General features: G+C 45.3%; 1 protein-coding gene across 1 annotated transcript in view; it reads left to right on the top strand.

Moving 5' to 3' along the window:
- PGAP1 (post-GPI attachment to proteins inositol deacylase 1) overlaps window positions 1-13389 on the top strand; it is an 82694-nt gene that overhangs the window by 54114 nt on the left and 15191 nt on the right. Inside the window, exons 17-22 of the mRNA XM_060257388.1 lie at window positions 1751-1817; window positions 5155-5263; window positions 5471-5509; window positions 5789-5882; window positions 6668-6758; window positions 8547-8744. Of these exons, the coding sequence (XP_060113371.1) occupies window positions 1751-1817; window positions 5155-5263; window positions 5471-5509; window positions 5789-5882; window positions 6668-6758; window positions 8547-8744 (598 nt within the window). The remainder of the gene's footprint in view (window positions 1-1750; window positions 1818-5154; window positions 5264-5470; window positions 5510-5788; window positions 5883-6667; window positions 6759-8546; window positions 8745-13389) is intronic.

Here is a 13389-nt window from a genome sequence, read left to right as displayed (position 1 = left end):
AACTTGGAAGGTAACCAGGGAAGGCAGAGTGTGTACCTCACAACCTTCCTCACAGTTTACCTCAGGGGCAGCCTGCTGTTAATAGCATCAACTGCTGGCAGGCCAGTAAAAAATACTTCTTCGGTGTTGGTCTCAGCTTTTGTTGGTGGTTTGATACGGTAGTGAGGAAGTGGGACATTATCCTCATTTAATCCCAAAATTGGTATATACTACCATGTGGTTCTGTACAGAGGGTGGGCTGTTTCCCGCCAAAAACACATTAGTACTTCCTCATGCCAAACAGCAACAACCATGCAGAACTCACCAGAGAGTAATTACAAAACATGTACATTTTCAGTAAAAAGAGGCCTGTTGTTTTTTTTTAAAAAAAGTCTGCTTTTGTTGGATAAATTGGGTTTTAATTTACATGTTTAAGGGGAGATTGTGCAGTTTACGCTTGTGGTACACAGACATACGTCAGTCACATCACTGAATTCGAATATCAGTTTGGTGAAATGACCTGTTCAATATGCCACGGACAATAAGATATTTAAAGTGAACTTTGATTGCTTTTAATTCCTTGGAGATTTTTCTGCTGTTCTCACAGATTAAAATCAACTATTTACAAGCTGAATGCTTTTGTTCCTCCAGAGTATTACTAAGTTATCAGTTTATTCCCTGTTCTTCTGTTTCTCCTCATCCTCTTATCCTTTGTTGGATCAAGATGATTTTTGTTTGAGCCCTGTCATCTGAGGGTAGAATTGTGTGTCAAAATTATTTTATTATTGCAGTTTGCAGATGCAAGCTTGGAAATACAAACTGGAATAGCCATTTCATGTCTGTTTGAGACTGATAATTTTATCGTATGCAAACAGTTCATATAGGTGCAGAGAGTTTGTTCTACATCAGGGGTGGCCAGACTTGCTTAACGTAAGAGCCACATAGAATAAACGTCAGATGTTTGAGAGCCACAAGACGGGGAAGGAAGGAAGGAAAATAGATTGGGAAGAGGGAAGGAGAGGTGGAAAGAAAGCTACTTTAACTTTAAATGTATTCTCCAAGCTGCCAGCTGGATTGGCTTGGAGAAATGATTTAAAGAGAGAAATACATTCTCCAAGCCAGCCAGCGGTGTCTTTGAGAGCCACACAATATGTGTAAAAGAGCCATGTGTGGCTCCCGAGCCACAGTTTGGCCAGCCCTGTTCTACATTACAGGAGTGATCTACTCTCTCTTGCTGTCTCTGAATAACTACTTTTCTTACAGTACTCAACTTTCCTTTGCCTGCAAAAACTACCTGATATCCCTCCTCTCAAGTATATTAACTTTTTGCTGTGCTGTCTTTAATCCACCATGTTTCATGGGCTTATGAGACATGTAACAGAAACAAAATTGGGCTGAAACATCCATGGTACATCTTGAACAAAAGTGAGAAGCATACAAAGTGCCAAGAACTAATGGTTTTGCAGCGTAAACTTCCATACCCTAATAGCATCAGCTGCACAAAACTGGACTGGGAAGGCGTTAAGAGGTTGTGGCCACGAGTGCGAGATAAACCGACAAAGTGGTTTTGTGGTCAGTCTCCACACTGCATCCATGAAACACAGCATAACCTTAAAACAGAGAAAGCACGATAAAAGAGTTAGCTTTTCTCCGTGAATATATTTTGAATAGCTTGGTTTCAGTAGTTGCAGTAGCAAAGTCTTCTTCTTATTCCAGTTTAGCCATCCTAGAGCAACTCTGTGCCATTGTATCATTTATTTGTCTTTTCCAGAAAGAAAACCTAGCGTCTACCGACTTTGTATACCGTGGTCACATGAAGACTCCTTAACTTTGTCCCAGTAAGAATTTCTTATTATTTGATGTCTCCTCCATACTGAAAAGTGCAGCATTTTAAGGTTGGATGCAATGGGACGGTGGCTCAGTGGTAGAGCATCTGCTTGGTAAGAAGAAGGTCCCAGCATCTCCAAATAAAAAGGGTCCGGGCAAATAGGCACGAAAAACCTCAGCGAGACCCTGGAGAGCTGCTGCCAGTCTGAGTAGACAATACTGACTTTAGGGAGGGACGGTGGCTCAGTGGTAGAGCATCTGCTTGGTAAGCAGAAGGTCCCAGGTTCAATCCCTGGCATCTTCCAACCAAAAAGGGTCCAGGCAAATAGGTGTGAAAAACCTCAGCTTGAGATCTTGGAGAGCTGCTGCCAGTCTGAGTAGACAATACTGACTTTGATGGACTGAGGGGTGTCTGATTCAGTAGAAGGCAGCTTCATGTGTTCATATGTTTAACGGATCTCGAGTCCTTTTTTATTAGGAAACTGGTATCATATTAACATTCAGGAGTCAGGGAGTCAGCTGTTTCATCCCACCTCAAATAATTCTCCAGAACTGCTAGTAAGCCAGGAGGAAATTTCCAAATCCAACTGGATGTATAGTAGCTCCAGGGATTAAGAGAAATGGAGGGTAAGAAAAGTGGTATGGTGGGGAAGGCTTTAACCTGCATTACCACACTGCTGTGTCTTGATACAAATTGTCCCCAACCATCCTCCGGATATCCATTTTCAAATCTTCTAGTTTGGCTTTCAGACACCTTCATAAAAGTTTTTTTATCTGGTGTGGAAAAAATTCATCCTGGTCCCTGGTCTGGATGTGGATTGGTGGGAGACCAGCCCAGCGGGCAAAAGACAGACAAAAGCTTGCTGCGTTAGTTCTCCCTTATTCAGCTAAATATCAAGATAACCAAATTGCTCAGAGCGTATGTCAAACAGTGTACACGTATTGATCAATAATCAACAGATCTCTCAGGATTGCTAAATGGAGAGCCTAACTGGCCATCTGAAAAGGCAACCCCCAGCATCTGAAAAGGCAACCCCCAGCCAGTTTGGTGTAGTGGTTAAATGTGCAGATTGTTATCTGGGAGAACCGGGTTTGAGTCCCCATTCCTCCACTCGCAGCTGCTGGAATGGCCTCAGGTCAGCCATAGCTCTCGTAGGAGTTCTCCTTGAAAGTGCAGCTGCTGTGAGAGCTATCTCAGCCCCACCCACCTCACAGGGTGTCTGTTGTGGGGGAAGGAGATAAAGGAGATTGTAAGCCACTCTGAGACTGATTCAGAGAGAAGGGTGGGGTATAAATCTGCGGTCTTCTTCTTCTAAAATTAATACCTTTTATATCCTTTCATTGCTAAGAGTTTCCAAGGTGGGTGTCATGAAGAATCTCGTGGGCCAACTACGATAGCAGACCCTTCCCACTAACAGCATCATAAACTAGACAACTCTGGGGACAGAACGAAGTGTCTTTTGGATAGCACTGGCTGGCCTGTCCTTAACCTGTTGGCACTGGTACATTCTATTCTTGAGCAATATAAATCACCAGGAGAGTGCAGTTTGGCTAGTTTCGGGGTGTTCTTGAGATGCAAGCAAAGCTAGACTGCAGTGCCTGCTGGGGCAGAACCAGCATCTTTGATTGATATCAAAGATGAATATGGGGCTCAGCATCTTTAGAAAATACATTAATAGAAATTCTCACGTCAACACCTAAACCACAGTTCTTGCGATTAAAGTTAGTAAATTACTTGTAGTGGTGGATCCAGCCTGCTCAAAAGGTGATGTTACACCAGGATGCCTCACCCTTGCCCCTATAGTAGTATTTTCAAGCAGGTTGCTCATGTCTTCCTCACAGAGAGATTCCAAGGGAGAGAAGCGATTTGCTGTCTGAATACGTAGGAGGAGATTTCTTGTTTTCGTCCACAGTTGGCCTAAAGAAATCTTGAGTCTTTGATTGTTTGGAGGCTGGGGGCAGCACAGCCTCCTTTTCCGAATCTTGGTGGCTTCTCTGCTGGCATAATTTACTTTTGGCTCACATTTCTCTTTTTCTCAGCTTCATACAATTAAGCCGCCCAAGGTAAACAAGGCATCAGAGAAGCCCTCAAGGTGGACTGCGATTTTGGAAAAATGGTTAGACATCAGGAATCCTCAGGGTCACAGTATCCGGTAGATGTGTGAATGTGTCAAATGTGCAGTGGCATTAGAGAACTCAACCTGAGAGCCTTTATTCACTTATGAAGAAAATTTTAGGAAAGCCTGTGTAAAAGCTACATCAACCCATGACTCAGTGGAAGAGTGTCTGCTTTGCCTATCAAAGATTCCGGATTTAATCCCCAGCATCTCCAGTTAAAAAGACCAGATAGTAAAAGAGATGTTCAAGGGAAGTAGCAAGTGGGCACCAGAAATAAGTCACGGAGCATCACCTCGAGTCCCACTGGAGAAGACAACACGGACTATAGTAGTCAGTGGATCAAACTCAGTGCAAGACAGCTTCATGTGAACCTACAACATTAGGTGTATGTAGGGGTGGAATGCTAGCAGGAGCTCCTTTGTATATTAAGCCACACACCCCTGATGTGTCCAGTCCTCCAAGAGCTTTCAAAAGAGAGCCTTGTAAGCTCTTGGAGGATTGGCTACATCAGGGGGGTGTGGCCTAATGTGCAAAGGAGCTCCTGCTAGAATTCTACCCCTGAGTATAGTGTAATTTATTTTTAATTTTTTGCCTGTCTCCCAGAACCTGTTGGGCGTCTCTTTGTATGTGCTCTTCTTTTAGGAATATTATTTGCTCCAGTGAATGTGAGAGAGAACATAAATGTGAGAGCAAGTCTAATGCTGCCCGAGAGAACATAAACTAATTGGCAGCTAGACTTATACAGTTGCATCATGCACACCAGCTTTGGAGTTAAATATCTTCCCTGGCTGTTTATCCAAAAGAGATAAAACTGGGTGTTTTATCTCTTTTGGATATTGATCTGATTATGGGCTTGATTGCTTAGATAAGCCACGCTGACAGATGAGGAAGGTTGCTCATTCGTGTTTTCAGTAGTTATTAAGTATTTGGTATTTTTCCTAAACCACTAGAGAACGTTGTAGCACCGAAATTCATAATGTATAATGGTTTAACTGTCTATCTAATTTTAACTTAATTTATGAATGTAATTTAACTATTTTAATTGTTTTATAGTAATGATTGTATTTTACCGTAATCATGGTGCATACCACGTCTTGTTAGCCGCCCTGAGCCTGCCTTTGGCGGGGGAGGGCGGGATATAAAAATAAAATTTATTATTATTATTATTTCCATTTGTTTTCAATTGGGTGAGTGATATGTTCTTTTTTCTAAAATATGGAATCGCTGTAGAGTTCCGTCTACAACTGAGATTTCTGCAAAACTGCACGTCGCCCAGCCTGAAAACGACACTGCAGTTCCAGTGTTGAATATTTATTCCTCTCCGGATTGTCAGTATGAAGTAAGTCAAAGTCCTTTCCCCTCTTTCTTTCGCAACACAAGTGCATACTTTCAGTGTCTTACTGATAAATTAGCGAAGAACTTTGATAAACCTTCACTGGTGAATTTCAGCTGAATTGAGCTTTCACCTTCACTATACCTGAGCTGCTTTTTCGGTTTCATATTATTTACAAAATTCATTATTTTTCTAACGTGTGTGTTGAATTAGGTAACCGTCAAAACCTCTTTTCTGCAAGTTCTTGGCCAGGTAAGAATATTTTTTTTTAACTTGCTATTTTTATTCATAATCACAGTTAGACTAAAAAGATGCAAGATCATTGATTAATACGGCTGAGCTATGGGTTGAAAGTCTTGGCCCGCCAATGAATTTGCTGGCAGATCTCAGCGTGATAAAGACAGCCTTATAGAGCGGTAAGAATTAGTGATATATATTGAGCGCTTCCTGTATGTGGAAGTACTGAATTGTTGTTCGTATGATAAGTTTGGGATGATATCTGCATGCCCATAAAAGATCCTTGTTTTGTAGGTTATAAGGTTCCATGGTGGCACCCTTCCTGTATACATAATTTCTAATATTCTTCTTGCCTATGGAAGACAATTAAAGTCCCTAATCTCAACAGGTAACATTACACAAACAGATTTTTAAGCACAGATTTACTGATGATATAGATCTGGGGTGGGGGGGGAAATGAAAATTCTTGCAATCACTTTTAAAGAATAATTCCGAGATCTGCTATAAAAGAAAATATTGATTTACATCCTGCCCTCCACTCTGAATCTCAGAGGGGCTCTCAATCTCCTTTACCTTCCCCTTCCACAACAGACGTCCTGTGAGGCGGGTGGGGCTGAGAGAGCTCTCCCAGAAGCTGCCCTTTCAGGGACAACTCTTGCGAGAACTATGGCTGACACAAGACTGTTCCTTAACGGGACTTTTCTAGGAATCCAGTGGAACAAAATTGTTAAATGGTTAGAACTCAGAGCGGATGTGCTTCATTTATTGATGTTAGGACGTATTTTAAAAAATTATTTACAAAGCAGGATAGAACCTTTTTAACTGGAGATTTCTGTGCACCCCAAGTTAAATAGAGTTCATAGTCTGATTTCGTGGTGCTTTCTTGTCTGACTTGCTAAATTTGAAGGCTCATTGAAACGTGTACATGGAACTGAGAATGCTTGGTCACAAAGACACTCTCGAAGTCTAAACTCTGGAGCATGCAGTGTCTTTTAAAATGTTCTCACACCCTTGAACTGAGTGGGTCAAGAACGCTATTGACTATTGAGCTCTGGCAATATCAGTTTCAGTGTATCTGGACTCTGTGAATATTTGTTGTTTTTTGAACGAAACTTTGAATTTGTGTTGGAGGCAGCTAGTTTTAAACTGTTATTCTTGTTCTTGCTCTTCTAGGCCACTGTACAGATTTTGTCTCGGCCCTCACGAAGGCATCCCAGCCCTATAAAGTCGAACCTCTTGTAAATATTATTAAGTTCTTGTTGGGGTGAGTCGCTCTCTAATCTTTATTCCACTGCCATGCATCGTCATTCAGAAAGTAAAAAGACAACCCGCATCTTTGTGTAACGTACATATTGAAACATTTAAGCTACTATCGTTATGTTTCTGACAATTCATAATTAAAGTAACAGGCGTATATTGTTTTTAATGGCTAATCTTTAATAGCTAAACTCAGTGCAAGACAGCTTCATGTGAACCTACAGCATTAGGTATATGTAGGGGTGGAATTCTAGCAGGAGCTCCTTTGTATATTAAGCCACACACCGCTGATGTAGCCAATCCTCCATGAGCTTTCAAAAGAGAGCCTTGTAAGCTCTTGGAGGATTGGCTACATCAGGGGTGTGTGGCCTAATATGCAAAGGAGCTCCTGCTAGAATTATTGATGGTAATCACTGTTTGTATTGGTCTTAACCTTGTTGGTACCCCCCCGAGCCCTGATGTGCAGGGGAGGGTGGGTTATAAATCTAATTAAAATAAATAAAAAATAAGATTCTCATAATTTTGGGATCACCTCTCCTGATAGAAACCCCCCTCACCCCTTCGGTCTTCATCGTGGGGCCCACTGCAGGTGTCTCGTCATGAATAGCCTGTTCGCCTTCTACCAGGGCAAGGACCTTCTCCGTAGTGGCCCCTGTCCTCTGACACCAGCTCCCCAAGGAGGTGTGTATGCCCTGTGGGATCTATTAAGGTTCTCTGGAGTACTCAAGATATTGGATTTATATCCTGCCCTCCACTCCCAATCTCAGAGCGGCTCACAATCTCCTTTATCTTCCTCCCCCACAACAGAAACCCTGTTGTGAGGTGAGGGGGGTGGGGCTGAGAGAGCTCTCACAGCAGCTGCTCTTTCAAGGACAACCTCTGCCAGAGCTATGGCTGACCCAAGGCCATTCCAGCAGGTGCTAGTGGAGGAGGAGGAAGAAGACAGTAGATTTATACCCCGCCCTTCTCTCTGAATCAGACTTAGAGCGACTCACAATCTCCTATATTTTCCTCCCCCACAACAAGCACCCTGTGAGGTGAGTGGGGCTGAGAGGACTGTCACAGCACCTGCCCTTTCCAGGACAACCTCTGCCAGAGCTATGGCTGACCCAAGGCCATTCCAGCAGGTGCAAGTGGAGGAGTGGTGAATCAAACCCGGTTCTCCCAGATAAGAGTCCACACACTTAACCACTGCACCAAACTAGCTCTCTTGTTTTGTGCCTTGTTTTGTGCAGCATTTAATTAAGAGTACGGGGTGAGTTGTCTGTCCAGATTTGTTCCAGAGCCCCTGACCTGTTGAATTTTTGTTAGAGTCTGTTCCAGGGGGGGGGCCAAACTGTGGCTTGGGAGCCACATGTGGCTCTTTCACATGTATTGTGTGGCTCTTGGGCCCTCCAATGCCCTGTTGGCCAGCTTGGTGAAGGCATTTATCTCTTTAAATCACTTCTCTAAACCAAGCCAGCTGGCGACTTGGAGAATGCTTCTAAAGTTACTTTCTTTCCACCTCTCCCTCCATCCCCTGTCTATTTGCTTTCCTTTCTTCCTAGTGGCTCTTAGACATCGGACGTTCGTGTCTTGCGGCTCTCAAACTCCTGACATTTATTCCATGTGGCTCTTACATTAAGCAAGTTTGGCCCCCCCTGTTCTATTCTATTGTATTCATTTGTATTTACCAGTTTTATTATCTGTTTTTAAGTTTTAATACTATGTTGTGAACCACCCCGAGTCCTCCATTGAGGAGAGGGTGCCTATTATAAATCAGATGAATGAATATTCTTCCTTTCCCTCCTCCCAGGCTTAACTGGTTTAAAGGACTCTGGGATGCGTTATTCTTGCCGGAGCCGGACATTGTCACCTTGAGCAAGCAGAATGTGTGGTTTCCTCTTGTATCCCTGATTCTCTTCGTGTTTGGAACTGGCATTGCCTATTGGGGTAGCATTCTCTCCAGTGCATCTATAAAGCTCACGTCTTCCTTGTGGGTAGCTTTGACCAGGTAAAAATGTAGCGAGCAGCCTTGTTTTATGAAATTTGAGAGGACTCTGTGAGAGAGCAGATAAGAAGTGCTGGAAGGGTGAGGTTTGGCTTTCTCAACAGCTGGGGAAGTTTCTGAGAATTCTGAGTTTGTGGGAATTATTAGGAAGGGGATTGAAAACAAATCAGCCAGTATCATAATGCCCCTGTATAAATCGATGGTGCAGTCTCATTTGGAATACTGTGTGCAATTCTGGTCACCGCACCTCAAAAAGGGCAACTAGAATGATTAAAGGGTTGGAACACTTTCCCTATGAAGAAAGGTTAAAACGCTTGGGGTGTTAAAGGACTCTGGAATGTGTTATTAGCTTGGAGAAACGTTGACTGCGGGGTGACATGATAGAGGTTTACAAGATTATGCATGGGATGGAGAAAATAGAGAAAGAAGTACTTTTCTCCCTTTCTCACAATACAAGAACTCGTGGGCATTCAATGAAATTGCTGAGCAGTCGGGTTAGAACGGATAAAAGGAAGTCCTTCACCCCAAAGGGTGATTAACGTGTGGAATTCACTGCCACAGGAGGTGGTGGCGACTACAAACACAGCCAGCTTCAAGAGGGGATTGGATAAAAATATGGAGCAGAAATCCATCAGTGGCTATTAGCCACAGCATATTGTTGGAACTGTCTGGGGCAAGTGATGCTCTGTATTCTTGGTGCTTGGGGGAGGGCAAAGTGGAAGGGCTTCTAGCTCCACTTGTGAACCTCCGGATAGCACTTGGGTGGGGGTTTTTTGGCCACTGTGTGACACAGAGTGTTGGACTGAATGGGCCATTGGCCTGATCCAACAGGGCTTCTCTTATGTTCTTATGTGACACAGTGTTGGACTGAATGGGCCATTGGCCTGATCCAACAGGGCTTCTCTTATGTTCTTATGTTCAATGGATGTCAATAAAATGATCAGAGAAGGAGAAATGTCATTAAGTCTGGAGAAGAGAAGGGGTTTTGGTGGTGGGGAGAACATGATTGCTCTCTTTAAATGTTTGAAGGGCTGGCATTTCGAGGTGGGCAGGGAGCTGTCCCTGTTGGCAGCAGAGGAGAGGACTCACAAGTATGGGTTTAAATGATAGACAGAAAGGTGCCAGCAGGATATTAGGCTTCTTTTTTACAGTAGGGATAGTTATGCAATGGAAACAGCTGCCTAGGGGGCAATGAGCTCCTCCTCCCTGGCAGCTTTTAAGCAGCAGCTGGACGAATACTTGTCAGGGATGCTGTAGGCCAGGGGTGTTGAACTCACTTGTTATGAGGGCCGGATCTGACATAAATGAGACTTGGTTGGGCCGAGCCATGGCAGGCCAGGCCGCATGTGTACCTATTTAAGATTAGGTAGCAGAGATACGAACTTTATAAAGGACACAGATGAACACAATTAAAGATTTTGTTTAAAAAAAAAACTTAAAATAAAGCATGCTTAATACATTAGCACTTGTTGGTCTTAAAGGTGCTTTCTTTGTATTTCTCCCATGGGATCCAGGGAACTGGGCAAAGGAAGCTCTGGCTCTCTTCTTCCTTCCCCAGGGGACCAGGAGGGAGAGGAGTCTCAGCCAAAAGAAGGAAGAGAGGCTTGGCTCAGTAGCTCTGCTGTGCAACTGAGAGAGCCTGGCAAAGCAAGCTCTTTCCCCCCTTCCTCCCCAAGGAAGTTGCCTCAGCCAATGGAGAAAAAAGATACTTTGCTCTGGAGCTTCTGTGCGATTGAGCAACCTTGCAAAGCAAGCTGTTATGCAGAAGGAAGCAAGAGAGAAGGAAGCAGATAACAGCCAGTTGCTTGGGGGCCTGATAGGAGCCCTTCGAGGGCCTGATTCAGTCCCCGGGTCACATGTTTGACACCCCTGCTCTAGGCTGATCCTGCACTGGCAGGGGCTGGATTAGATGACCTCTGTGGCCCCTTCCAACCCTACAATTCTGTTCTAAGTTGCAGCCAACTTAGGGTGACCATGTAGGTAATTATTATTTTTATTATTTTATTAGATTTATAACCCACTCTCCCCAGGTATTCAAGGCAAGAGGAGGTTCAATCAATCAGTCAATCAACATTTTATTTATATCCCGCCCTCCCCGCCGAAGCAGGCTCAGGGCGGCTAACAGCATCAAATACAATAGATTATACAATAAGTATTTAAAATCAGTATCTAGCTTTAAAACAGTCTAATTTAAAAAAATTTTAAATTAACATTCTGGTGCTATTTCCAGTAAGCATGATGGCGAAAATCACTTAGGCGAGTCCCTCTGTCATTTAGTCGGTAAAGGCCATCCCAAAAAGGATGGTCTTGCAGGCCCTGCTGAACTGTTCGAGGTTAGAGGAGGTTTGCCACTGCCTGCCCCTGCGTAGCAACCCTGGACTTCCTTGGTGGTCTCCCACCCAAGTACTAGCCAGCACTGACCCTGCTTAGCTTCCAAGATCTGATGAGATCGGGCTAGCCTGTGTCATCCATGTCAGAGCAGAGGGATGGAGGTGGTTTGCCATTGCCTGCCTCTGCATAGCGACCCTGGACTTCCTTGGTGGTTTGCCCTCCCAAGCACTAGCCAGCGCTGACCCTGCTTAGCTTCCAAGATCTGATGAAACTGGACTCACCTGGGCCGTCTTAGTCAGGGCAGAGACAAACGGAGGTGGTTTGCCGTTGCCTGCCTCTGCGAAGCAACCCTGGGCTTCCTTGGTGGTCTTCCATCCGAGTACTGGCCAGCACTGACCCTGCTTAGCTTCCAAGATCTGATGAGATCGGGCTAGCCTGTGTCATCCAGGTCAGAGCAGAGGGATGGAGGTGGTTTGCCATTGCCTGCCTCTGCATAGCAACCCTGGGCTTCCTTGGTGGTCTTCCATGCGAGTACTGGCCAGTACTGACTCTGATTAGCTTCTGTGACGGAATGGCCCTGGTTTGCCTACCAGACCCCGTTCCCCTTTTTGGAGGGAGCTATTTCTCCTCCGGCCACTTGGGCTCGCTGCCACCACCTGCTCAGTCTAGGAGTTCGGATTGAGAGGAACAGGACTCCCAATCCCCCTCTCCAGCTCTGAGGCCAGGCCTCAAGGTCCTCTGCCACCCTGTACTTGGGTATCACAGAGACCACAGCACTTCTTGGGGGAACCCCTGGAGGATTGGCACCTTATCCAACCACAGGCCTTCCCCCGGGGCCCCCTTCATAAAGCGTGGTCTAAAGCGGTTGGGGATCTATGTGGTACAAAGTTTGACTGCCAGCATTCAAAACAGTAAAAATATTTAATTAGAAGAGAAAAAGAAAAGAAAAGAAAAAAAACAAAAGCAGTTGCATGTAAAAGTTTAGCACAGCACCCGAGCAGCAACCAGAATGACAAATAAAAGGTGAATTTAAACGCATCCTCCCATCCCTGGTCTAGATTTGCCCTGCCTTGTGGATGACTTTCTCAGTCTGACTGCCTGGGGTCCTCTTCCTCTTGAGTAGGCCTCTCCCACTGTCAAGAGCCCACAGACTGACAACCTCTCTCTTTCAGGGCCAGCTGAGAACTGCACTTTTCCCGCCTCACTCCAATAAAACAAAAGAACTTCCTGCCCCTCTAGGAGGCTTTCCCCCTAGAGTTGATGGTTTAACTCCAGAAGGGAGGGGGGAGTGAAGGGAAGGGTAGGCCCCAAAGCCTGCCTAGCAGTTTCATGTTCCCTCCCAACCAAGCACCACCATTAACTAAGATGGCGTTTCTCCACAGCTTCCAAGATCTGATGAAGCTGGGCTAGCCTTGGACCATCTTGGTCAAGGCAGAGACCAACAGAGGTGGTTTCTTGTGGCTTGCCTCTGCGTAGCAACCCTGGGCTTCCTTGGTGGTCTCCCATCCAAGTACAACCCAGGGCCAACCCTACTTAGCTTCCAAGATCTATCAGGCTAGCCTGTGTCATCCATGTCAGAGCAGAAGGATGGAGGTGGTTTGCCATTGTCTGCCTCTGCATAGCGACCCTGGACTTCCTTGGTGGTTTGCCCTCCCAAGCACTAGCCAGCGCTGACCCTGCTTAGCTTCCAAGATCTGATGAAACTGGACTCACCTGGGCCGTCTTAGTCAGGGCAGAGACCAACAGAGGTGGTTTCTTGTGGCTTGCCTCTGCGTAGCAACCCTGGGCTGACTTGGTGGTCTCCCATCCAAGTACAACCCAGGGCCAACCCTACTTAGCTTCCAAGATCTATCAGGCTAGCCTGTGTCATCCATGTCAGAGCAGAGGGATGGAGGTGGTTTGCCATTGCCTGCCTCTGCATAGCGACCCTGGACTTCCTTGGTGGTTTGCCCTCCCAAGCACTAGCCAGCGCTGACCCTGCTTAGCTTCCAAGATCTGATGAAACTGGACTCACCTGGGCCGTCTTAGTCAGGGCAGAGACCAACAGAGGTGGTTTCTTGTGGCTTGCCTCTGCGTAGCAACCCTGGGCTGACTTGGTGGTCTCCCATCCAAGTACAACCCAGGGCCAACCCTACTTAGCTTCCAAGATCTATCAGGCTAGCCTGTGTCATCCATGTCAGAGCAGAGGGATGGAGGTGGTTTGCCATTGCCTGCCTCTGCATAGCGACCCTGGACTTCCTTGGTGGTTTGCCCTCCCAAGCACTAGCCAGCGCTGACCCTGCTTAGCTTCCAAGATCTGATGAAACTGGACTCACCT

The sequence above is a fragment of the Heteronotia binoei genome, chromosome 16 (assembly GCF_032191835.1).
Source record: "Heteronotia binoei isolate CCM8104 ecotype False Entrance Well chromosome 16, APGP_CSIRO_Hbin_v1, whole genome shotgun sequence".
Classification (NCBI taxonomy): Eukaryota; Metazoa; Chordata; class Lepidosauria; order Squamata; family Gekkonidae; genus Heteronotia; species Heteronotia binoei.
This window is presented reverse-complemented; position numbering and strand designations above follow the sequence as displayed.